General features: G+C 41.9%; 1 protein-coding gene across 1 annotated transcript; it reads left to right on the top strand.

Annotated features, from left to right (window-relative positions):
- The first annotated feature begins 104 nt into the window (after positions 1-104).
- Positions 105-25,579, top strand: LOC308696847 (uncharacterized protein). Its single transcript, XM_081375750.1, has 14 exons — positions 105-225; positions 3,385-6,660; positions 6,817-7,388; positions 7,503-7,571; positions 10,284-10,451; positions 10,543-10,681; positions 11,069-11,104; positions 11,257-11,568; positions 21,687-22,240; positions 22,355-22,450; positions 22,767-23,000; positions 23,092-23,230; positions 24,037-24,072; positions 24,230-25,579. Exons 2-14 carry the CDS (start codon positions 6,591-6,593, stop codon positions 24,772-24,774), a joined length of 2,970 nt encoding a protein of 989 aa, XP_081231876.1. The 5' UTR covers positions 105-225; positions 3,385-6,590; the 3' UTR covers positions 24,775-25,579.

Below are 25,579 nucleotides of genomic sequence, written 5' to 3'. Positions count from 1 at the left end.
CAAAAACATTTTCCCATCGATGGATACCGTTAGACAACACATGAAATACATGTAGGAGGAGCTCTGACATCACTCTCTGACATCACTGTAGTTCAGAGAGATTCAGAGAAAGTGAAACTAACTTGATCAACAACAATATGGACTCCTGAAACGATCAACCTCTTTAAATACAGAATATTTATTGATGCGTTCAAAGAGTCTTGTGGACACATCTGATCCTCACAGGTAGAAATATAAGAGAGATTGTGCTGAACAGGTTTCTAATGGAAGTGAACTGGTTTAGTACGTTTATGTCGAACTGGAATAAGTTGAACAGAACCAGGCGCCGTTTGCATAAACCTAGTCCTTATAGTCCTTAGTTAATCAAAGTTAATTTTTTTTTTCTTTAAGACTGTTCATAACTTTTTAAAGTCAGTAGGCTACATAAAAACGTAGATTGGTGTAAAGTAAGAGCGATTACTGCTAATTCTTTAGACAGTCTTAACATAATAGTTTTATGCAACTGGCCCGAGGGTTTAATCATGTCAAAAACTCACTCAACTATTTTAGTTGTTCACTGCACTGAAATGGAAGCTATCAGAATTGTATTTAAATATGTCATTTGATTGCTTGTCAAGCCAAGTTTGGGCTTTCTTTAATTTTAGTCACACGACATAAAGCCGTAAGAAATAGGATATGACCCTTACACAGACACTGACAAACCTTTGGAGAAGGACCTGGCTGCAGTCTGCAGATCGCGGCGGGGCTACACGTGTGATTTATTTGTCATTTTGATTATTTCATATCACCATATGAGAAAGGAAATGTAAAGGGCAGGGACGGACTGACAATCTGTGCGTTCTGGAAAAGTCCAGAAGAAAAAGTCTAATAAAGCAATATGAACAGTGAACAGCCAACAGCAGGGGCACTGATACGATGCTACGATATACCTATGCTAAAAAACAACAACTGAGGAAGAAGAGTCGGCCTAGCCACTGACAGAACGTTAGTTTTATAAGGCTTACCTAGCTATTGCACTTTTAAATTTGCTTACATTATATTTGAATAGTTATAAGTTATAGTCGGCTATATAGCAGTGGTCTCCAACGTGGTGGCCGCGGGCACCTGGTATCCCGCGTGGAGCCTGTGAGTTGCCCGCCGTGCCAGTAGCGATCCGCTGTAAATCGGGGCTCCAGGCGTGCCGGTGCAACTAAACATTTGCACTGTTGCCACTGAATTACCCAACTCTCTTTGATTATACGCTGTCATTTGCGTTGCGTATGAGAAACATCAAATGGGAAACGCTCAAAAAAAAGCGAAACGAAACTTGTTTGATCTGTGCACGGCCAAAGCAAGCAGGGCCAATCTCGATCACGCGAACATTATTACATAGAGATGCGCGATCCACTGAGAAGCATTTCAATTCAGCGCAGAATTCTCTATCTCTATTATAAATCCACAGATGACTATGTGATTTAAGTTAGTTAAAAGACAGATGAAACAGCGCAAAAAACAGGCGAAACATTGTTCCAAGAACAAACCAGTTAGAAAACATTTCACTCCACAACTTTACTGTAGTAAAACTGTAGCAAAACAAACTTTTTTTGGCAGAAATGTGCCTGTATATATTCATATTAAAAATGCTTTTATATATAGTCATGAAGCTATTAAATGTAATGCAGTAATGTTTTTGTTTAGAAGTTACGGCAGTTTATCTATTTTGCATTTATAATACTAAATATTTGTGCTACTGTTTTGATAATATACAATAGGCTTACGTTTATAGAGAATAAAAAAATCAATATATATTTTCATAATTTTTCTGGAATTGTTGACTTTTTGTCTGAACCAGAATATCAATATATTTTATTATTTCGCATATGATGATGAAAAGTAAAAAAAAAAAGTTAAAAGTAAAGGTAAAGTAAAAAGCACCACCATGTTATGTATAATAAATATTTTTGAGTATAACAAATAAGTTGCCCTTCTAGATTATTTCATCCCTTGAGGTATAGCCCTCGCACAAAAAGGTTGGAGACCCCTGGTATATAGTAACTACATGTTTTATAATTACAAGTTTGTGTAATTTGGGGGTTTCTGGCCAGTGACATTTCATTATTTGTATTATAGTTTCAATGCAGATGTAATGGCATTGTACATTTTTTTTGTTTTTATTTGAAGGCTGAGGCTGCATTAATAAACACAACCCCAATTATCATCATTGGTTTTGAGATGTTACTTGCTTGTCTGATATGCTACAGTATTGTGGCATAGTATCAGGACATCCTGGCTATAGTGTCGGTCGTGCACGGCTAGGGGCGAATGGCAGGATGATGGGCCTATTTGGGAGAAAGCCCAGGGCTGTTTTTTAGCCCCAGTCCACTCATATGGAAAAGGTTTGCTAAAAACACCTGTGATTCTTATATGTTCCAACAGAATATTGTAAGGGACATATATGCTGCAAAAACCACATATATAAATTGCATAATATTAATGTATTTTTAATCATATTATGTCATATATGTCCTATACAACTAAAGCCATATAGATTTTCATGATGTAAAAACACAGGAATATAATGCTCATTTAATATGAATGTCCAGCATGGACGTGTATAAAACACAGTGCAGTTTACCAATCAGTGTAAGGCTGTACTTCACTCATGCTCTTGCTCTTATCTTGTCCTAAGTCAAGCCCTATGCCTGCAGTCAATCATGGTTACTGTATACTGTATAATCAGCCATAGATGAAACACAACATTTAAACTACACACACAAGCACACATTTTAATTACAAAATTATTTATTAGAGTGTATTCTACAAGATACATTTGCATATTTCACATATCACTAGTTTTCATTTTAAATCCTGCATCACCAGATTTCATTTTCATCTGTGACAATTTCTATAAACTTTATCACAGTACTATGGTATACAACAGTTCTATTCTTAACCTACAAACATAAAACTTTCCTAAATGTCGAAGTGATTCTCATGCTTATCACTCTAAAAAATAATTAAGTGGCTCAGTAAATATCACAGTAATAATTAACTTTATAAACTTAATAAAATCTCTGAATATCATTTACTTGATAGTTTGAGTTGAACATACCGAAATAATTGACTAAAACTCCAACAATTAATTTTGTCTAAAATTTACAGTTATATTTAAGTTTGAAGTTTTTCACTAAAATAATTTAGTATTTGACTAACCAATTATTTATTTAAAATACACTTAGCTAATATATTTGTGAAATTTCCATCACAATATTTGAGAATGGATAATTAAACTAATCTGTTTCAAGAACCACAAATATTACTTAAATAAAATTAATATTATTAATATTTAACACGCATAAGAAATTTATTAAGTTTACTCAATTAAAAGTCTCTGTATCATCACAGAACGATCTGACCACATCATGGATGCAGCGAGTTCAACCGGTTTGAGTGAATTCATTTCACACAGTATCACAAGAATGGATCAGCAAGAGGAGAGCATCTCTAACACAGGTCGGGCGGTACAAGCACTTGTGGCGCAGGTGTCCGAGCTCACCCAACAACTTCAACATCTAAGGGCTCCCGCTGCGCCACCCACACCGCCCGTTCAACCCATCCACCAGAGCCGGATTACCAGCCAGAGCCACGACTACCGACACCAGAGCGTTATTCAGGTGAACCTGACTACTGTAGAGCCTTTCTCACTAGATTCTCCATGTATTTTTTGTTGCAGCCACAGACTTTCAACCGTGAACAGTCGAAGGTAGCATTTGTACTCACATTGCTGTCGGGTAAAACGACTCTTTGGGGAACGGCTGTGTGGGAGAACCAGGATCCATGCTGCGCCTCATTCCAGGCACTCCCTGAGGAGATGAGAAGGGTCTTCGATTGTGCGGTGGCGGGTAGGGAGATGGCCAGACTACTCGCAGACCTTTGCCAAGGAGATGGCTCGGTGTCGGAATATTCCATCCAGTTCCACATGGACATGTTCCTGCATGGGCTGGGCTTCTTTTTTGTGGGGAAGAAGGATGGTTCTCTGCGACCTTGCATTGATTACCGAAGGTTGAACGACATCACGGTAAAGAATACTTATCCTTTGCCGTTGATGTCTTCAGCTTTTGAGAGGTTACAGGGAGCATCCGTGTTCATAAAATTGGATTTATGTAATGCCTATCATTTGGTTCGCATAAGGAAGGGGGATGAATGGAAAACCGCGTATAACACCCCCAGGGGGCATTTTGAACATTTGGTCATGCCTTTTGGGCTGTCCAACTCCCCAGCGGTTTTCCAGGCACTCGTCAATGGCGTGCTGAGAGATATGGTTGATCAGTTAATTTATGTCTACCTGGATGACATATTGATTTTTTCGTCTTCTCTCCAGGAACACGTTCAGCACGTCAGACGAGTGCTTCAGAGGTTGCTAGAGAATGGGCTTTTTGTCAAGGCGGAGAAATGCGTTTTTAATGCACAGTCTATTCCGTTCCTAGGTTACATCGTCTCATCTGAGGGAGTTCGTATGGATCCTGACAAGGTTAAGGCTGTGGTAGATTGGCCAAGTCCAGATTCCTGTAAGGCCCTACAGAGGTTTCTGGGATTCGCCAATTTTTACATGTGTTTTATTCGCAACTTCAGCCAACTAGCCGCGCCTCTGACTGCCTTGACCTCCCCCAGAACGACGTTCAGGTGGTCCGATACAGCCGAGGCTGTATTCGCCAAACTCAAGAACCGCTTTATTTCGGCTCCCATCCTCATTGCCCCTGATCCTTCACGTCAGTTCGTGGTGGAGGTTGATACGTCAGAGGTGGGGGTAGGTGCAGTGCTTTCCCAACGTTCCCACAGATGACAAGATGCATCCTTGTTCGTTTTTGTCCCATCGTTTATCACCTGCCGAACGTAACTATGACATTCGTAACAGAGAGTTGTTGGCAGTCAAGTTAGCATTGGAAGAATGGCGTCATTGGTTAGAAGGGTCGGGGGTACCTTTTATCGTTTGGACCGATCACAAGAATCTAGAATATATCAGAACCGCCAAAAGACTCAACTCCAGGCAGGCTCGGTGGGCTTTTTTCGGACGTTTTAACTTTTCGTACCGCCTGGGTTCCAAGAACATTAAACCCGATTCTTTATCTCGTATTTTTGACCTGTCCGAACGCCCGTCCACTCCCGAGTGCATTTTACCCGAGACCCTATTTGTCTCCACACACACATGGGAGGTCGAATCGAAGGTCAAAACGGCCTTAGAAGGGGTAACGCCTCCGCCCCGGTTTGGCCACCGAATCGATTATTTGTGCCGGAGGGATATCGGTCCGACGTCATTCAGTGGGGGCATTGTTCCATTAATCTTGACTTGCTCGGTTTGTGCCACTGGTAAGACTTCCAATCGACCCCCAGATGGGTTACTCCAACCGCTGTCTGCCCTTCGAGACCCTGATCCCACATTGCGCTAGATTTTATTACAGCCCTCCCGCCCTCCCAGGGCAAGACGGTTGTTTTGACCGTTGTGGACCGGTTCTCGAAGGCGGCTCATTTCATTCCCTTACCTAAATTACCCTCTGCCAAGGAGACAGCGGTTACTGTCGTAGATCACGTCTTTCGCTTACATGGCCTCCCGATGGACATGGTTTCTGACATGGGTCCCCAATTTGTATCCAAATTTTGGCAAGAATTTTGTGAGTTACTGGGAGCGAGTGTCAGTCTGTCTTCAGGGTTTCATCCCCAAAGCAATGGCCAAACCGAGAGAGCCAACCAAGATTTGGAAAGAGTGTTGCGATGTTTGGTTTCTAGGAATCCTTCCTCCTGGAGTCAGCAAATCTCAATGGTGGAGTACACCCATAATTCGTTTCCAGTGTCATCTACTGGCCTCTCTCCGTTTGAATGTAGTTTAGGTTTCCAGCCACGTATTTTTCCTGTACTGTCACGGTTCATGAATCTACTGTCTCCCTCTTGTGTGTGTGTATGTGTGTGTGTGTGTGTGTGTGTGTGTGTGGGTGTGGTTATCCAATCTCAAGCTGATTATTAGCGCCAGCAGTAATCAATTCCCTTTCCCTTTATATGTTCAGTGATCACTGTCTCATGTTGTCAGATTGTTGTGGCTTCCCCGATGTTGTGTCCTGTTCCAGTGTGCTTCTCTCACCTTCCTCGTGTGGATTATCTTCGTTGTGCTTCATCTTCGTTTGGATTGTTGTTCCCTGGATTCCTGCGCACGCCGATCACCGCACGCCATCACCGGGTTGCCCGTCGAAGTCCCTGCGTAATTTGTCACCTGAGTGTTTTGTCCTCTGACCTGTTGTTATCTTCTACGAAGCTCCAATAAACCGTTTTACTTGCATTTGCATCCGTCTCTGTATCGTCACAAAAATATAATAAATATGTAATATAGTGCTCATATAAAAACTTCTCCCATGTAGCTCATTTTGAGGTAGGCTAAATGTAACATCATTGTTCTCGAGCTGTTTTATTTACCTCTTTCCGCGGTGGAAAAACACTGAGGTTATCTGGGGGGTTATCTGTACTTGTCCTTTAATGTAAACAACATTTCCTATTTAAGATTATTCTGTTGTTGTTGTTGTTATTTTCTTTTGCCTTGAAAAGGCATGAAGAGGTGAAGAACAATGGCAGAATCTTTCCCACCATCAACAAAAAAACGAGAAAGGAGAGGGAGTATGGATATTCCTCCTCCATGTGAGTCAGTAACCCACTCAAATCTATCTCATATTTTATCTTGAAAATAGCCTTGCATTGTTTAGAATTAAACTCTGCACATTATTAACATTCTCTCAATAAGATTTTGACTTTAAACTAATGCAGGTGATTTATCTTCATCATTTCTCTCTCCAGGGATGTCTTCCTCCAGCGGTCCACTGACTGAGGAGCTTCAGTGCTCTATATGTCTGGACGTGTTCACTGATCCAGTCAGCACTCCATGTGGACACAACTTCTGCAAGACCTGTCTGAATAAGTGCTGGGACAACAGCCAGACCTGCAACTGCCCATATTGTAAAGAAACATTCAAGCACAGACCTGATCTCATGATTAACACCACACTCCGAGAAGTTGTAGATCACTATAAAAAGAAAAGTCCTGAGAAAAAAGCTGAAGTTCTGAAAAAAGCTGAAGTTCTGTGTGACGTCTGTGAGGAAAGAAAGCTGAAAGCCCTGAAGTCGTGTCTGGTGTGTCAGATCTCTTACTGTGAAACTCACCTGGAGCCTCATTCGAGAGTGGCAGGTTTAAAGAAACACAAACTGATGAATCCTGTGAGTAATCTGGAGGACTATATATGTCAGAAACATGAGAGACCTCTGGAGCTGTTCTGTAGAGATGATCAGACTATCGTGTGTCTGTTCTGCACTGAAGGAGATCACAAGAACCACAACACTGTTTCTTTAGAAGAGGAGAGTGAAGAGAAGAAGGTAAAAGTTAATGACAAACTGATTTTAAATGTCTCTTATCATGAGGAAACACATGTTCTTTGATATAAATGAATCAGTTATGAAAACATATTGTGTGTTGTTCTCTGTCTATAGACTCAACTGATGAAGACACAGAAAGACACACAGCAGATGATCCAGGACAGAATCAAGAAGATTCAAGACGTCAAACCATGCGCGTAATTTGCACGGGGGTTACGGGGGTTATGACCCCCCCAAAAATCTGATCCAGCTAATATAACCCCCCCCCCCCCCCCCATATTAAAATAAATATGAAATATTCCGAATGAATACTTTTGTTCGTTTTCTTTATTTCATTTGCCAGCAAGAAAGATAGTATCATATTTTAAATAATCTGTAATGTACTTCCCGCCCACCGCACCGCCGACTACTTGGTATTACCCAACCCGCTTTCTCTACCAAGTTTGTTCACTATATTGCGCAGTCGCTGGGATGAATGGTTGGAGAAAGCTGACGGTGCATGCTAACGGATGGAAAGATGAAAAAGGACACTGAAAGGCAGCCAGACAACGATTTTTCATTGTTGGTCGACACCATTTTTTACAGTCTATGGTCGACACCAGCCAAAAAGAGGAAAAATCCTGACCAAACGGAGGTGCGTTTCTCAAAGTGTGAGGCGCGGGCGCGTGCGCGGCCCACTGCTGGGGGGGAATAGAGACATGACAAATGGGGCGCGACAAACAGGTTTTGTGCCCATCTTTTTAATTCCTTTATTTATTGACCATACACTCAAAACAAAACAAAGACACATTTAAATGTAAGCCTTGCTGAACCTTTTTACACGTAAGTTTAAAAGTAGTAGCTAGGCTATCACTTTATGGTTCCCATGGAGACGCGTCATTCATTGCTTGTCACACCGCAGCCACAATAGCGCTGAATGAATGACTGATGATCTGCTTTTATTTCTTTTTATTCAAAATTTCACAAATTTGTTAGCTATAGCAGGATATATCTGATATTCCGATTGTCAAATATGTGCAAGTGGATGTGTTTTGTTGTTTAAACACCTTTATAACGATCGCGTTAGTTGTATGCGCAACGTATTTTAGGTAAGTTATCTTAAAATACCTAAAAACAAAAATACGTAAATTATTAGGAATTTACCACCTCCGGCTCAATTTGAGATTATTATCATTATTTTTATTTTTTATAATTTTTTTGTTCTTTTTGCAGTTTGCAAAGTGACAAAATGAATCAAAGCACAAGTAGTCCACACTTTCCCAGTTTCTGAATTTGATGTTATCAGAGGCTAAATGCAAACACAATTTTTTTTTTATCTACTTTTGAGTCTTATTTCATGCAAAGTGATAATATAATTGCACTTTCATTTTCTCTCTTTGAAAGTTTTTAATGCTGTTATTTGATGTTAAGTTTTTAAAATGTGATGTTAATAAAATACATTTTAACAGATAAACTTAAAGATTTTGTTAGTGGATGGTGAGTTTTGGTGATGCCCACCAATATGTGAAATCTGTTCAGAATAAAGGTGCAAGCTGCACTCCAGTGTGCCACCCTATATTGTAATATTGAGAGTTGAATTGTGCATAATACATTTGCTGCATGTAGGTGCCAATACAGTGATGCAATTGATTAATCTTTAAGTTTTTTTTTTTTTTTTTTGTTTTTTTTTTATAAGATATTGAACACACAAAAAATCAATTAATTGGAAGCTGCCACTGCTGGCTAGTGCTTAAACACTGTGTCATTATGGCATAAATAGTCAAGTGAACAACTGCATTTACGTTAAGTAGCCTAAATCAGTAAAAGTATCACAATGTATTTCTAAAACAGGAACGGCAAATTACCTTTTACACAAGAAAATTATTCAATAAATAAATTAATAAATATGCAGCGAGTTTAACCCCCCCAATGGTAGACCCAAAGTTACGCCCTTGCGTCAAACACTCAGCAGAAGTCAGAAAGGTAGCCTAAGTTAAATTATGTAATTCAGTTTTCTTAAATATTTATTTCATCAGTTAGTTTTGGGGGATTTTTTTCATTGTTTGCATCACTCTTGTCTGTGTTTGTTCAACAGTCTGTTAGTCAAGCCCAATTTAAACTTCTGTGTCGAACTCACGCCGTAGCTATACGTCTGCTGTGTGTAGCGCTCGTACCCTTCAGCGTACCCTGATGCGCACCTCTCCAAAATGTAACAACGCGTCAACTCTACGCGGACGCAATCGCTGTGATTGGTCTGCTAGGACCCCTCCCTCGGGTTTCACATGCTCCCTCTGCAGGTGTAATTGCGCGTCAACAATGATGCTGAAGTATAAATGAAAACCAACGTGTAGTCTACAGCGTAGAGGCTCTGGCGTAGGTCCGATGCAGAAGTATAAACCAGCCTTCAGTCTGTATATTAGTGCTGTGGACTGTACAGTCACTCTTTCTGCAGGTTACATTGATACACCATTATGGCAAAAAGTGACTGTTTATGAGAGAGACATTGATTTTAATTCATTTGGTCTACCAACTTGTTTAAAAGAAAGAAAGAACCGCATAAACACCTGTTTGTGTTGCTCAGATATGTTCAGCAATTGTTTCTTCTGTGGTTTTGTTTGGAAATGTTTTTGTTGAAGCAAAAATAGATGAAGTATGCATAACTGTCAATATTGTGTCTATAACGTAAGTTAATGAATATTACATTTTTGTTTAGTGAACTGTTGTATAAAAGTGCTAATTGTGATTGCTGTCATTTCATTAGTTGTTATTCTGATCACTTAAAGTGACAACATAACTCTGCTCTACAAGGCACATGATTTGAGGAATTATTCAGTCCAAACGGTGCAAATTAAACAAAGAAAAAAACTCCCTAACACACTGAAATATGATCAATAGTAATACTGAATCTTGCTTTAGATATTTTATACTGAACTGCTGGAGATGATGGAGGAGCAGCAGAAAGCAGCAGAGAAACAGGAGGAAGAGCTCATTGAAGAGCTGGAGCAGGAGATCACTGAGCTAAAGATGAGAAACACTGAGCTGGAGCAGCTCTCACACACTGAAGATCACCTCCACCTCCTACAGGTCAGTCAACATCTCTCTGATCAATGATAATGCAGTATATGACACCATAACACTCCCCATGCTGAAGGATTTCCCCTCTCTCCTGCTGTAGATTTACTCATCCCTGTGCAGCTCTAGAAACACCAGGAACTGGTCTGAGATCAGTGTGAAGACTGATGAGAGTCTGGAGACTCTGAGGAGAGCTCTGACTAAACTGCAGGACTCTCTACAGGAGAAACTCACGCAAACTGGTACAGCAATATCAAACACACCGTACAGATACATATATTTATCATCTTTAATATCAGTAATGAAGAATGAGTCATATGCATTATGGGTTTAAGAGGTATACATTTTATCCTTCATTATATCAGGCCTAAAGCTTAAACTTTAAAATCGTGAACGTTTTTTTTAATCCTTTTTTAGCTTGTTTGCACTCCAGAAATACAGTATGATGAAATATTGAGATGAATAACATTAGCCACAAAAATAACATATTGATTCTCTAAATATCAGCAGAGAAACATTGATCAGATAAAACATGATGTTGCACACAATTCTTTAAATATAACCTTAAATCTTGTCTATAATTCACACATAAACATGTCAAAGATCTGATGGTGTTTTATTGTCATTAGTCTCTACAGAACTGAAGAGGAGACAGCAGTATGCAGGTACAGTGTGCTGTCTGCACTACACTAGATTACATTCAGATACTCACAGCTTCATCACTGACCGACAGTATGATTAAACACTGATTACATATTACAAACATCAGCACTAAATATCTGTATTAAGTTGTGATTTATATTCTCTGTTTTCTCAGTGGATGTGACTCTGGATCCTGATACAGCTCATCCATATCTCATCCTGTCTGATGATGGAAAACAAGTGAGATGTGGAGACATTAGACAGAAACTCCCAGACAAACCAGAGAGATTTGATAACTATATATGTGTCCTGGGAAAGGAGGGATTCTCCTCAGGGAGATTTTATTTTGAGGTGCAGGTGAAGGGAAAGACTGACTGGGATTTAGGAGTGGTCAGAGAATCCATTAACAGGAAGGGAAAGATCAAACTGAACCCCAGTAATGGATACTGGACTGTGGCTCTGAGGAATGAGAATGAATATTGGGCCGGTGCTGGTCCTGATGTCTCTCTTACCCCTTTTCCACCAACAAGAACCGGGTGCTGGTTCAGAGCCAGAGCCAGAGCTGGTTCAGAGTTGGTTCGACTGACGAGCTTACTAAGAACCAGTTTGCCTTTCCACCGGCTAGAGAGCCACAACAGAGCCAGATCTTACGTCACTGTATACGTCTCATGTTGCCCAGCAACCGCTAGTGCGGAAGTGCCAAACAAAAACAGGCCAGGCTTGTTCGAGATGCATCGGCTTCTCGCAGATCGTTCGCCGCATGACATCAAAGCACTGCGATAGCGATCTAAAAGCACAAGGAGTCGTATGCTCTCCAAACACTCCCGCAGCTCCGATCGGTCCTTGCCGCTCCGATGCATCTCGAACAAGCCATCAACAATAACGGACGTTGCAATACTATGGATGCTCATGGGTTGGCAAAAATACATCGGAATCCAACGCGTTCGTGCAGCTCGCCGTAACTTACATAGACGGATATTATAATCGAGCAGCTATTAGCTCAACTAGCTGCTATTTAAAAATGGTGGTCACAAGTTTCTATTCGTCTTGTTGGTCACGGTAACCCCGCCCCCAGCCTCTGACGCAAGCGGTTCTTTCTTGGCTCCGTTCTAGACCCTGCAATGATTTGGTGCTACTTAAGAACCAGTTTTACTGGTTCGGAGCTGGTGCTTTGGCGGTGGAAAAACAAAGAACCGATTTGAAACTAGGCTCTGGCTCCGAACCAGCACCAGCTCTGCCTTGGTGGATCATCACACCTGTCAATTACAGTAAATGAATTTTCTCCCGTAGTATGAAATACACAATGAAAATTATTTATATAATTACAAATCTAAACATGTTTTGCTATATTTTCATAATTTGGTTTTCATTGTTAAAATCTATCATTTCTAGCTATAATTGCAAATTACATTGTGAAAATATAATGCTTGTTTAACAATTTTATTTTCAACTTTTCATAATTATTCATGCCATTGTTTTCTCCCATCTCAACCTGACAAAGTGAAAGTGTCTGTATTTTTGTTTTTATATACATCAAAATAAACCAAACTATGATAAAATTGATAAAGTATATCAAAGCTGTTTCTACCATTTCAATTACAAAATGATCTGTGATAATACTGAAGTAAATCAGATGTTAATTCCTCAATATATATCACTGTATGATTATTACCATATTCATACACAACACTATGGATCTTCAAAACACCAACAAAAAATTTAAAAAGAGGAGGAGAAGAAGAAGAAGAAGAAGAAGAAGACAAAGTAGAAGAAGAAGACAAAGTAGAAGAAGACGAAGAAGAAGATGAAGAAGAAGATGAAGACAAAGTAGAAGAAGACGAAGAAGAAGACGAAGAAGAAGATGAAGACAAAGAAGAAGAAGAAGATGATGATGATGATGAAGAAGAAGAAGAAGAAGAAGATGATGAAGAAGAAGAAGAAGAAGAAGAAGAAGAAGAAGACGACACTGTAGGTCTATTAACAAGTTACCATGTCTAATGTTTGCCCCATGCAGGTAGGCCCGCCCTCACGTGATACCGATTGGTCGATAGATAAGCTTAAATCTGATTGGCTAAAGAGTACGACTCATCGCTGCCAGGAAAGTCTCAAACACACACACACACACACACACAAATCAATAGGTTACTGTCGTAACCCCGGTTCTCTGAAACATCGAGTGGAGAGATCCACCTATGGGAAGGGCATCCGTACCTGACCTCTGCAGAAGCATCCAATTGCACCAAGTCTGGCTAGACAGACAGAAGCGCGCAGCCAATGCCAGGTAAGGCCACACCCCTTACCTAGACATATAACTTCTCCGCGCGCTGCTATTCCTCAGTAAGTATATTCGCTTCTCGTGCGGCAAGCGGGGCAACGCTGGTGGATCTCTCCACTCGATGTTTCAGAGAACCGGGGTTACGACAGTAACTTATTGTTCTCTTTCATCATCTCGTTTCGAGATCCACCTATGGGAGAGACATGGACAGCTCCCCGATTGCCCAATACACTCACAGTGAGGTTCTGAAGGCCAGAGAAGGACGGTCACCTCAGAGAGGCGGTGCCTGACACGTCCCACAAACATGACCCTGCAAGGGTGACGCCACACTAAACTGCTGTGGACAAGCAGGGCATGAAATATGCATGAGACACATACATGATAATGACCCCCACACCACCAATGCACATAGCTAAACCCAAGAAGGAATGCGAATGCTTGGTGACAGGAATGAACATGGCCAGCCGGCCTATTCACTCCTCGTTGGTTAACCCAACGGGGCTGTGGGAAAGGGCTAAGAGGACCCTACCCCTAGGACCGAGTGTGCCACCGAAGTTCTGGTGACATCCAACCGGTAGTAACGCTCAAAGGTATGAGGAGAGGCCCAACTGGCCGCGGAGCAGATGTCCTGCAGTGGCACTCCCCTGAACAAAGCCCAAGAGGTGGCTAAGCCCCTTGTGGAATGAGCTCTGATGCCCCCTAGGGGCTGCACTCCCTTTGCTTCATAAGCCATAGTATAGCGTCCACAAACCAATGTGAGAGGCATTGCTTTGAAATGGGACTCCCCTTGTGCGGGGGGAGCCCTTGAAACAAAGAGCTCTTGCGGAAAGCACTGGTCCTGGTCATATATGCTTGCAGAGCACGGACGGGACACAGAGCATTCAGCCTCTGATCCTCCGGGGAGGCAAAAAGGTGGAGGGTGAAAAGCGGATAGCTCCGAAGTGAACGCAGGGAAGCATTTCGGCATGACGGCCGGGTTAGGCTTAAGGGTAACCCTATCTCCACTTAGGGAGAATTTGGCACGAGGGGTGAACCGAGAGTGCATGTAGCTCACTGACCCGTTTAGCAGATGCCACGGCCGAGAGCAAAGCTGTCTTGAGGGACAGCAGCTTAAGGGAAATACTCCCCAGAGGCTCAAAAGATACAGAGGCCGTGCTTCCAGCATCATGGAGAGGTCCCACTCTGGAACACATCTCCTGATGACCGGCAAAGAGCGGCGTGCACCCTTCATAAAACTGCAGGTTAGAGGGTGTGACGGTGGAGCCCTCAAAACCCACATGTCAGGCTGAAATCGCAGCCAGGTAGACCTTAATGGTGGAAAAGGACCTGCCTCTTTCCATGAGGTCTTGCATGAAACCCAAAATGTCAGGTACCGAGCACTGATAAGATGTGAGACCATGCCCATCACACCACCCACTGAACACTTGCCACTTACAGCCATATAGGGATCGCATGGAAACGGCCCTGGCATTCTGAGTAGTGGCGATTACACGCGGCGGGCGCCCCAGTGCATTTAGGTTTGTCCTCTCACGGGCCAGGCCCAGAGAGCCACCCTTTCCGGATGGGGGTGGTAAATCTCCCCTTTGGCTAGGACAGTATGTCCGTGCGATGGGGGAGGCGCCATGGCTCGGCGTATAACAGAGGGATTATCTCTGCCAGCCACGGGTGGCTTTGGGCCACCTGGGTGCTATCAGAATGAGAGACAGGCCCTGCTCTCTCACCCTGGCCAGTGTGAATTATCAGGCACAGGGGAGGAAAAGCATACAGCAGCACTTTGGGCCATGGGTGGGCCAGTGCGTCTGCCCCGAGGGGCGCGTCCATGTCCTTTAGCGAGAAGAACATAGGACAATGGTGGTTTTCGCACAAGGCGAAAAGATCAACGGCTGCCTGTCCAAATCTCATCCATAACATCGTCACTATCTACGGGTGAAGACGCCAATCCTCGTAGATTGGGTTTCCCCTCGATAGTAGATCCGGCGCCTCTGTTCAGAAAGCCTGGAACATGAGTCACGCGTAATGACAGAAAAACCCGTCTGCTCCACATCAAAAACCTGTAAGCTAGAGCGTGGAGTTTCGACGAGCACATGCTGCCCTGACGGTTGATATAAGCCACTGCCGTGGTATTATCGTACCGTACTAGAACGGGATGTCCCTGCAGGCGAGGCAGAATATGATTCAGAGCTTTCCAAATGGTAAAAGCTCTAAATAGTTAATGTGCGCTGAACGTAGTCTGCTCAGCCACAGACCGTTCAGCATTCTGCCTTCCTGGGTGGTTCCCCAGCCTGTTAAGGACGCATCTGTCGTCACAACTTTCCGCATCGTAACCATCCCGAGGGGGGTTCCCCGTACGTAAAAGTTCTCGCTCTCCCAATGGCGCAGGGCCGCCGAGCAGGCGCGCGCCACTGTTACCGAGCGGCAGAGATCGCAAATCGGGCTGAAATGTAGTGACAAAACCCATTTCGTGAACGCTCTCATTCTCAGGAGACCCATTGGCACAACTTGGATAGATGAAGCCATGAGACCCTGCAGCCTGAAGCATGTGCGATATTGTACTCTCGCCCCTTCTCTGAACTGAGACAGACAGTCCATCAGCGAGCGAACGCGCTCTTGAGAGAGACGTTTAATTCCAAGCCCAGGAAAAAGACATTCTGACTGGGAGTCAGATTGCTTTTGCTCGCATTCACCTTGAACCCGAGGGATGTGATGTGCGCGATCACCCGGCCGGTGACCAGCGACACCTTCTCCTTTGATTTGGCTATGATGAGCCAATCGTCTATGCAAGTACGAATTCTTAGCCCTGCTAGTCTCAGGGGCGCCACGCCCGCCTCCGCACACAAACAGAAAGTTCGGGGACTCAAATTGCGCCCGAACGGAAGAACTGTGAATTCGTAACAAATGCCTTGGTAGGCGAAACGAAGATATTTCCTGTATGGAGGGTAGATGCTTATGTGAAAGAAAGCATCTTTCAGATCGACTGATGTGAACCAGTCGTTCTGCTTTATGGCACGGGCGAGAGAGCCTTGTGTCACATTCTGAAATTGTATTTCCTCAAATGTTTGTTCAACACTCGAAGGTCCAATATAGGGCGGGGGGCGCCACGCCTTTTGGATAATGAAAATACCAGGAATAAAAACCATGGTTTATCAGATTGGGTGGCACCATCTGAATCACTCCCTTGTTTAGGAGGGAGGAAATTTCCTCTTTCAGAATGTGTGAGGTATTTTCTTCTGTGTGAGAAGAGAGAACGCCGTTAAAATGCGGAGGTTTTATTGCAAACTGCAGCCTGTAACCCTGGGTTACGGTACGCGAAACCCACTCGGGCGCTGAAACGGCTTGCCAAGCCGCTTCGTGACTCGCGAGCGCCCCCGCTCGGGCCGGAGCGGGTCTGTATGGGCCCAGCTGGATCATTTGTGATGCAAATGCACCATCTAGTGGGCACACTAGAGGCAACATGCAGGGGTTCGGAAGGATTTCCTCTCTCTGCAGTGAGAAGTTTTCTCTGCGGAGAGAGGTCTTCTTTCCAAAACGTATTCATTTGATTCGTAACTTTGTGTGTTTTGTGTTGGGCAAACACTGGGGCCGAAAGCCTTATTGACAGAGTGAGGGGAACATAGTGTGGTGTCCACTGTGCTAAACTTTCCCTCACAAAGTGCCCCCTGATTTTTAAGTGGGGGGAAAACACACATCTCCTGAACACATGAACTGGGCAGTCTCAAGTGCAGGCAGAAAAATAAAAATCCGCGGAGAGAGATACTCTCTCTGTAACAGATTTATTTAATTTGTTTGTTTTAACGTGTTATATAGTTATGTGTTTTGTGTTGGGGAACACAGGGGCCGAAGCCTTCCACACACAACGTCCACTAAAAACACGGGCTGGGCAGCCGCAACTGAGCTGTGTGAGCCCAGCTGGTTGATTTGTGAGGCAATGGCGCCCTCTGGTGGACAGACTCGGGGCGACATGCATGGGATCAGAGATATTTGCTCTCTATGTTGGCAGATATATAAATCTGCACGAATTCATTTGATTCGTTTGTTAAATGTGTTGTTTAGTAATGTGTGTGTTTTGTGTTGGGGAACACAGGGGCCGAAACCTTCCACACACAACGTTCACTAAAAACACGGGCTGGGCAGCCGCAACTGAGCTGTGTGAGCCCAGCTGGTTGATTTGTGAGGCAATGGCGCCCTCTGGTGGACAGACTCAGGGCGACATGCATGGGATCAGAGAGATTTGCTCTCTATGTTGGCATATATATAAATCTGCACGAATTCATCTGATTCGTTTGTTAAATGTGTTGTCTAGTAATGTGTGTTTTGTGTTGGGAAAACACTGGGGCCGAAGCCTTTAATAACTGGGTGAGGGGAACCAAGTGCGTGCGGTGTGGTACCACTGCTTATGTACTTTTCCTCACGACAGCATCGACTAAACACACGGGCTGGGCAGCCACGAGACGGGATTAACCGACCGTCCGCGGGAGACCCTGTGTCTTTTGGACAGGGGTTCCGGGACCGGGAGAGAATCCGGAGGGCTCGTGGCCCGTGAAAGCGGGCTCGATACTCCCAACGGTCGAACAACAGGCAGGCCGCTTGCGTTCGGGGCCGCGCCTTCCTAGGAAGGCATAAATTGAAAGCCTCAACACGTAGCAATCGTAACACATCAAGGCCCGTGAGACCGTGTTAACAGTCTAGTGGGACGCTCCAGCTGTGCTTATGAGACGAACGGCCGCTCGCTCACAAACTTCCAGGAGGATGTAACGTTACTGAGGCAAAGCCGCGTGAGCGCTAGCCTAGGGAACGTTAAAAGGACCGCGTCATCCCCGTCGCCGGAACCGGCCGGTTCGTCAACGAGAGTGAGGTTTTCCCGCGAAGATGTCCTCTTCAGGGAATGCGGATTGGGCTGATGTCAGCTTAAATATTTTAGAGAGGTGGCGCTCCGGGAGTCCCCCGGTAGCACGTCATCATCACCGTGTCCTCCATCCGAGTCAGAAAGGCCGAGCACGGCTTAGTAAAAGCTAACGTTACATGGACAGCAATTACAATGACCGCAATTCTCCGGGTTCTCCTAAGCTTCTTGAGCGTGTAAAGCCCAAGCAGACTGCGCAGAACGAGAGGGTCCTTAGCGGCGATGAGAGCACCACACGCGGCCGGGCAGGCTCGTCGTGATAGGCTGTTCCCCGGAGAAGCGGCGGTTAGACGGTCACATAGCCATGGGTGGGCCAGCGGTGAAGAACTCGGAAAAATCCGTGGCGGGCAGCCATGTAAGGAGGAGCAGGTGAAGGACAGCGAGAGCGCGGGCGGCTCCGGATGCAAAAAACACAGCGGATAGGCTGAAGAAACGACTGTCACTCGCGTCTGGCGGAGGCTGATCTGGCGATATGTCCTCCTGAAGACTCGAAAGTGAGCAGCGTAACGTTAATCCAACCGAACTGTGTCAGTGCAGAGATCGCGAGAAGCGAATGTCAACTGAGGAATAGCAGCGCGCGGAGAAGTTATATGTCTAGGTAAGGGGTGTGGCCTTACCTGGCATTGGCTGCGCGCTTCTGTCTGTCTAGCCAGACTTGGTGCAATTGGATGCTTCTGCAGAGGTCAGGTACGGATGCCCTTCCCATAGCTGGATCTCGAAACGAGATGATGAAAGAGAACCAAGGCGATTCACACGTGAATGACGATTTGCACATTCACATTCAAGGATAAACTCGTACATTTTAAACATTCAAAGGTTTTTGTGCACCGTTGTATATTTATGAATTGTGTTTTGCATTTGTGAAATGTATTTTATGAATATATACTTTTATTTTGCGCATGTGAATTGGTTTTTGTGAATGTATTTTTTTTTTCACGCACGTTCTATATTGGAATATGTGGTGAGCTGGAACCTGCTTATGTCACATAGTACCGCAAACATCCAATAGGAAAATTCAACTGCAGTAGCCACCATTCAACCTGAGGAGGGCAGCACTCAGACCTTTTTACACCATATATTGTAGAATTAAAACACTTTGGCCCGGTTTCACAGACAGGGCTTAGACTAAGCCAGGATTAGACCATAGATCAATTAGGACATTTAAGTAATTTTTATAAACATGCTTAGAAAAAAACATTACCGATGTGCATCTTAAAACTAAAAAGGCACTGATATATTTTTAAGATCAGTCAGTGCAAGTTTATTTCAGTGAAACAGCTCAGACTTACATTTTAGTCTAGGACTAGTCTTAAGCCCTGTCTGTGAAACCAGGGGTATATACCCAAATGTCAAAAAAAGTTACTCGAATCAATGAACAGCACTAATAAAGCCCCATTCTTACAGATCATTAACTAAAAAAAGTTGGTTTAGGGTTTAGTTACCCTTTAAGTCCACTATTCTTAATTAATTTTATTCTTTATTATTTGACCAGATCCTTGTTTTATGTTTAAATAGACTTCATCTTATTAAAAAAAAAACAGCAGTAAAAAATAGCAATCTTTTATTTATTAATAAAAGATTACATTTTATTAATAAAAAGGTACTGAAAGAATGAATGAGGTGTTTAAACACTGCTTCCTCTTTAAAAAAGGGGAGGAGACTGAAAGAAGCTCTGGGTTTACCAAAGAAAACCTGTTCCCGACCAGGTTAGGTTCACAGAGTAAGTCAACATGGTATAAGTTACCTCTCTTTCAGAAACGGGCTTGACTTACTCTGCTTTCTCAGGTTTAACATACCTCCCATTCTGAAACAGAAAACTCAGATTTTCCCTCATTTCAGGGTTAACATACTCAAGAGTTTTCACTTAACCTCCTTTCTGAAACAGGCCCCTGGAGTTTGTTCATCTACCATCATGGTACAGGCCCCTGTTGTCTTGTTAATTACTCTAATCAGCTATGTCTCGTTTCCCTGATCTGTTCTGTGTATTTAAGTCTTGTGTTTCAACTGCCCCTTGTCTGTCATCATTGCGTTTAATAGGTTGTTCTGTTCATATTCCTTTGATCCTGTGCTTGAGATTTGAGTTTGTTTAATAAAGATGCTGCAATTAGAACCTGCATCCTCTCTGCTTCAACCTGCTTGTGACAATATGAACCATATGGTTTTTACCATGGACATGGTAGTGAGGTGCCATGTTTTACCTGTGCTCATCATGATCTAAATGTATGATAGCTATTAAAGACCAATGGTTAATTTGAATAAGAGTAGAGTTCAGTAAGAATAGCCTATTTAAACTTTACCCTTTAAAAATTAGGCTTTTACAATATATATATATATATATATATATATATTTTTAAAGATGTTAGCTACTGTCTGTGTTAATGAAAATAAATGTACATTTGTATCAGAACTGCTACTGTCAAATGTGCATTTCCAAGAGACAAAAAAAATTATAGCTAATGCTTTTACATTTGTATGTTTCCTTTTGTTGTTCGATTGTTGAAAGGTGAGTAGAATAATTATTTGTAGCCAGTTTAAAAAATATTAGCGCGTTCATAGAGCGAGCCGTTCACTGATTGTTACCAGTTAACGGAAGTCACTGCTGCGCAAAGTGTCATGGGGCCTGTAGGAACAAAAGAAGTCACTTTTTGGAGACTTCGGAAAAATACTGCTTCTTAATTTTAAAATGTTAATGTGTGAATACAGGAGCTCTGACATCACTGTAGTTCAGAGAGATTCAGAGAAAGTGAAACTAACTTGATCAACAACAATATGGACGCCTGAAACGATCAACCTCTTTAAACAACAGAATATTTATTGATCCGTTCAAAGAGTCTTGTGGACACATCTGATCCTCACAGGTAAGAGATAGAAATATAAGAGAGATTGTGCTGAACAGGTTTCTAATGGAAGTGAACTGGTTTAGTAGGTTTATGTCAAACTGGAATAAGTTGAACAGAACCAGGTTTAAGCATGTCAAATACTCAACTATTTTAGTTGTTCACTGCACTGAAATGGTATCTGAATTGTATTTAAATATGTCATTTGATTGTTTTTGATACAAAGATTGGCGTTTCTGTCATTTTGTCACAAATAACGACTAAAGAAACAGGAAGTAAATTACCCACAGACAGACTGAACACAAAACTTCTAAACTGCAGATGAAAATCACATTTACATTAAACATTATTAAGATGAAAATTACTCTTGGCCATATAATATATTTTATGGAGAGCTTTATATAGTTATATAAATATACGAGCCCGGTGCGTCGCGCAGGTGTCGCTCATCAATCACGCCACCGGCCTCGTCCTGCTCGCCACGATATATTTTAATATTATAAGAAGAAACTTAAATTGAGTGTGTGTATCAAGTGTGTCCAAACTTTAGACTAGTAGTGAAGGTGATTTATCTTCATCATTTCTCTCTCCAGCGATGTCTTCCTCCAGCAGTCCACTGACTGAGGAGCTTCAGTGCTCTATATGTCTGGACGTGTTCACTGATCCAGTCAGCACTCCATGTGGACACAACTTCTGCAAGACCTGTCTGAATAAGTGCTGGGACAACAGCCAGACCTGCAACTGTCCATATTGTAAAGAAACATTCAAGCACAGACCTGATCTCAAGATTAACACCACACTCCGAGAGCTCGTAGATCACTGTAAAAAGAAAAGTCCTGAGAAAAAAGCTGAAGTTCTGTGTGACTTCTGTGAGGAAAGAAAGCTGAAAGCCCTGAAGTCGTGTCTGGTGTGTCAGAGCTCTTACTGTGAAACTCACCTGGAGCCTCATTCGAGAGTGGCAGGTTTAAAGAAACACAAACTGATCAATCCTGTGAGTAATCTGGAGGACTATATATGTCAGAAACATGAGAGACCTCTGGAGCTGTTCTGTAGAGATGATCAGACTATCGTGTGCCTGATGTGTGTTGTAACAGACCACAGGAACCACAACACTGTTTCTTTAGAAGAGGAGAGTGAAGAGAAGAAGGTAGAAGTTACTGACAAACTGATTTTAAATGGCTCTTATCATGAGGAAACACATGTTCTTTAATATAAATGAATCAGTTATGAAAACATATTGTGTGTTGTTCTCTGTCTATAGACTCAACTGATGAAGACACAGAAAGACACACAGCAGAAGATCCAGGACAGAATCAAGAAGATTCAAGACGTCAAACACTCAGCAGAAGTCATAAAAGTGAGTTTAAAATATTTAATTAAATTAATTTTAATATCTGTCGTTGTTTATTGAATTGTTGTATAAAAGCAATTTCACACTCACAGTCACTCTGCTGGTCTGAATATCGACACGTCTGTGATTCCCTGATCACTTAGTAAAGTAATAACACATCTCTCCTCAACAACACACATGATTTGAGGAATCATTCAGTGCAAACGGGGCAGAATGAGGGATTTTGAAAACCAGCTAAAACACTGAAGTATGAGAAATAATAACACTGATTCTTCTCTTAACAAACGCCACTAATAATGTGTTGATTGTCCTGGTTGAGCAGAGAAACACAGAGAAGGAGAAAGCCGCCCGTGTGGAGCTCTTCACTGATCTCATCCGCTCCATTGAGAGATGTCAGACTGAACTGCTGGAGATGATGGAGGAGCAGCAGAAAGCAGCAGAGAAACAGGAGGAAGAGCTCATTGAAGAGCTGGAGCAGGAGATCACTGAGCTAAAGATGAGAAACACTGAGCTGGAGCAGCTCTCACACACTGAAGATCACCTCCACCTCCTACAGGTCAGTCAACATCTCTGTGATCAATGATAATGCAGTATATGACACCATAACACTCCCCATGCTGAAGGATTTCTCCTCTCTCCTGCTGTAGATTTACTCATCCCTGTGCAGCTCTAGAAACACCAGGAACTGGTCTGAGATCAGTGTGAAGACTGATGAGAGTCTGGAGACTCTGAGGAGAGCTCTGACTAAACTGCAGGACTCTCTACAGGAGAAACTCATGCAAACTGGTACAGCGATATCAAACACACCGTACATATACATATATTTATCATCTTTAAATATCAGTAATGAAGAATGAGTCTGTTAAAGCTGAAATAAGAGAAGTGTGTGATCATGTATTTATGTCTCATTATCATCACGGTTCTTCTTGAAGAGAGCAGGTCATATTCATCTCTAATTTCAGAAAACATGCAGTAAATTCATCTTGTACTAGAAGCTTGATCACTGTAACCAGAACCTTGAGGCTTTAGTGAATCTGTGAACACTTTTAGATGAGAAACAACAGAAAGAAACATTCATTTTCTGCCATTTTCAGTCTTTTCAGCTGTTTCATCTAAATGTTGTGATTATATGTCAGATAAAATCAGTTTAGCAGAAGAAAATCAAATCGATAGACATCATTAATGTCAGATTTGTTCTTTTTTATAGGAAAATTTCTGACCTGTTCAAACAGCTTCGCAGTGCTGGGCTTCATTTTCACTTTCTCTAAGATTATTTTTTATAGTGTTGTCTTTGCTGAATAACCACAACACTAATACACTCCAAAACTGAGATGAATAACATTTGGCATAACAATATCTAAAATAAAAATTTCATAAAATGTTCACGAAACATTCACAAAGATGTTCTAAAAAGGAGGAATATTTCGAGCTCAAACACAATAGGAGTTCAGGGATTCTCTAAATATCAGCAGAGAAACATTGATCAGATAAAACATGATGTTGCACACAATTCTTTAAATATAACCTTAAATCTTGTCTATAATTCCACACATAAACATGTCAAAGATCTGATGGTGTTTTATTGTCATTAGTCTCTACAGGACTGAAGAGGATACAGCAGTATGCAGGTACAGTGTGCTGTCTGCACTACACTAGATTACATTCAGATACTCACAGCTTCATCAATGACCGACAGTATGATTAAACACTGATTACATATTACACACATCTTCACTAAATATCTGTATTGTGAATTTGTGATTTATATATTCTCTGTTTTCTCAGTGGATGTGACTCTGGATCCTGATACAGCTCATCCTGATCTCATCCTGTCTGATGATGGAAAACAAGTGAGAGATGGAGACATTAGACAGAAACTCCCAGACAAACCAGAGAGATTTGATAGATATTTAATTGTCCTGGGAAAGGAGGGATTCTCCTCAGGGAGATTTTATTTTGAGGTGCAGGTGAAGGGAAAGACTGAATGGACTTTAGGAGTGGCCAGAGAATCCATTAACAGGAAGGGATCGATCACACTGACTCCCAGTAATGGATGGACTGTGATTCTGAGGAATGGGAATAAATATAAAGCCTGTGAGGATCCTCTTGTCTCTCTGTGTGTGAGAGTGAAGCCGCAGCGGGTCGGTGTGTTTGTGGATTATGAGGAGGGTCTGGTCTCCTTTTATGATGTGGAGTCCAGCTCTCATCTCTACTCTTTCACTGATCAGTCTTTCACTGGGAAACTCTTTCCATATTTTAGCCCATCCTTAAACTATGGAGGTAAAAACTCAACTCCACTGATCATCACACCTGTCAATTACAATAAATGAATTTACACCCCTAATATGAAATACACAATGAAAATTATTTATATAATTACAAATCTAAACATGTTTTGCTATATTTTCATAATTTGTTTTTCATTGTTAAAAAATATAATTCTAGCTATAATTGCAAATTACATTGTGAAAATATAATGCTTGTTTAACAATTTTATTTTCAACTTTTCATAATTATTCATGCCATTGTTTTCTCCCATCTCAACCTGACAAAGTGAAAGTGTCTGTATTTTTTTTTTTTACATCAAAATAAACCAAACTATGATAACATTAATAAAAAGTTGAAAATAAAATTGTTTAACAATTTTATTTTCAACTTTTCATAATTATTCATGCCATTGTTTTCTCCCATCTCAACCTGACAAAGTGAAAGTGTCTGTATTTTTTTTATTTTTTTTTTACATCAAAATAAACCAAACTATGATAACATTAATAAAGTATATCAAAGGCTTTGATGTAATGTACATTTCAATTTCAAAATTATATCTGATAATACTGTGGTAAATCAGATGGTAATACCTCAGTTTTTATCACTGTATTATTATTATTACCATATTCATGTAGCGCCCCCTACCCTCTTCTTTGATGGGCGGAGCACCGGGTTCTAATGATATGTCTCTCGACTTAACTAATTTACTTCCTTACTTTTCCCCCAACTAATCACTCTACTAAAACGAAGATATTATGTGATTATCTTTCTGAGAAGCTGTTATATAAAAACACAAAAAGGTAAGTTCTTATCAATTAACAAGTGACTTTATTTAAAGTAAAAACAGATGAAAGAATGAAATATTGT

The sequence above is a fragment of the Scardinius erythrophthalmus genome (assembly GCF_964197995.2).
Source record: "Scardinius erythrophthalmus genome assembly, chromosome: 10".
Lineage (NCBI taxonomy): Eukaryota > Metazoa > Chordata > Actinopteri > Cypriniformes > Leuciscidae > Scardinius > Scardinius erythrophthalmus.
This window is presented reverse-complemented; position numbering and strand designations above follow the sequence as displayed.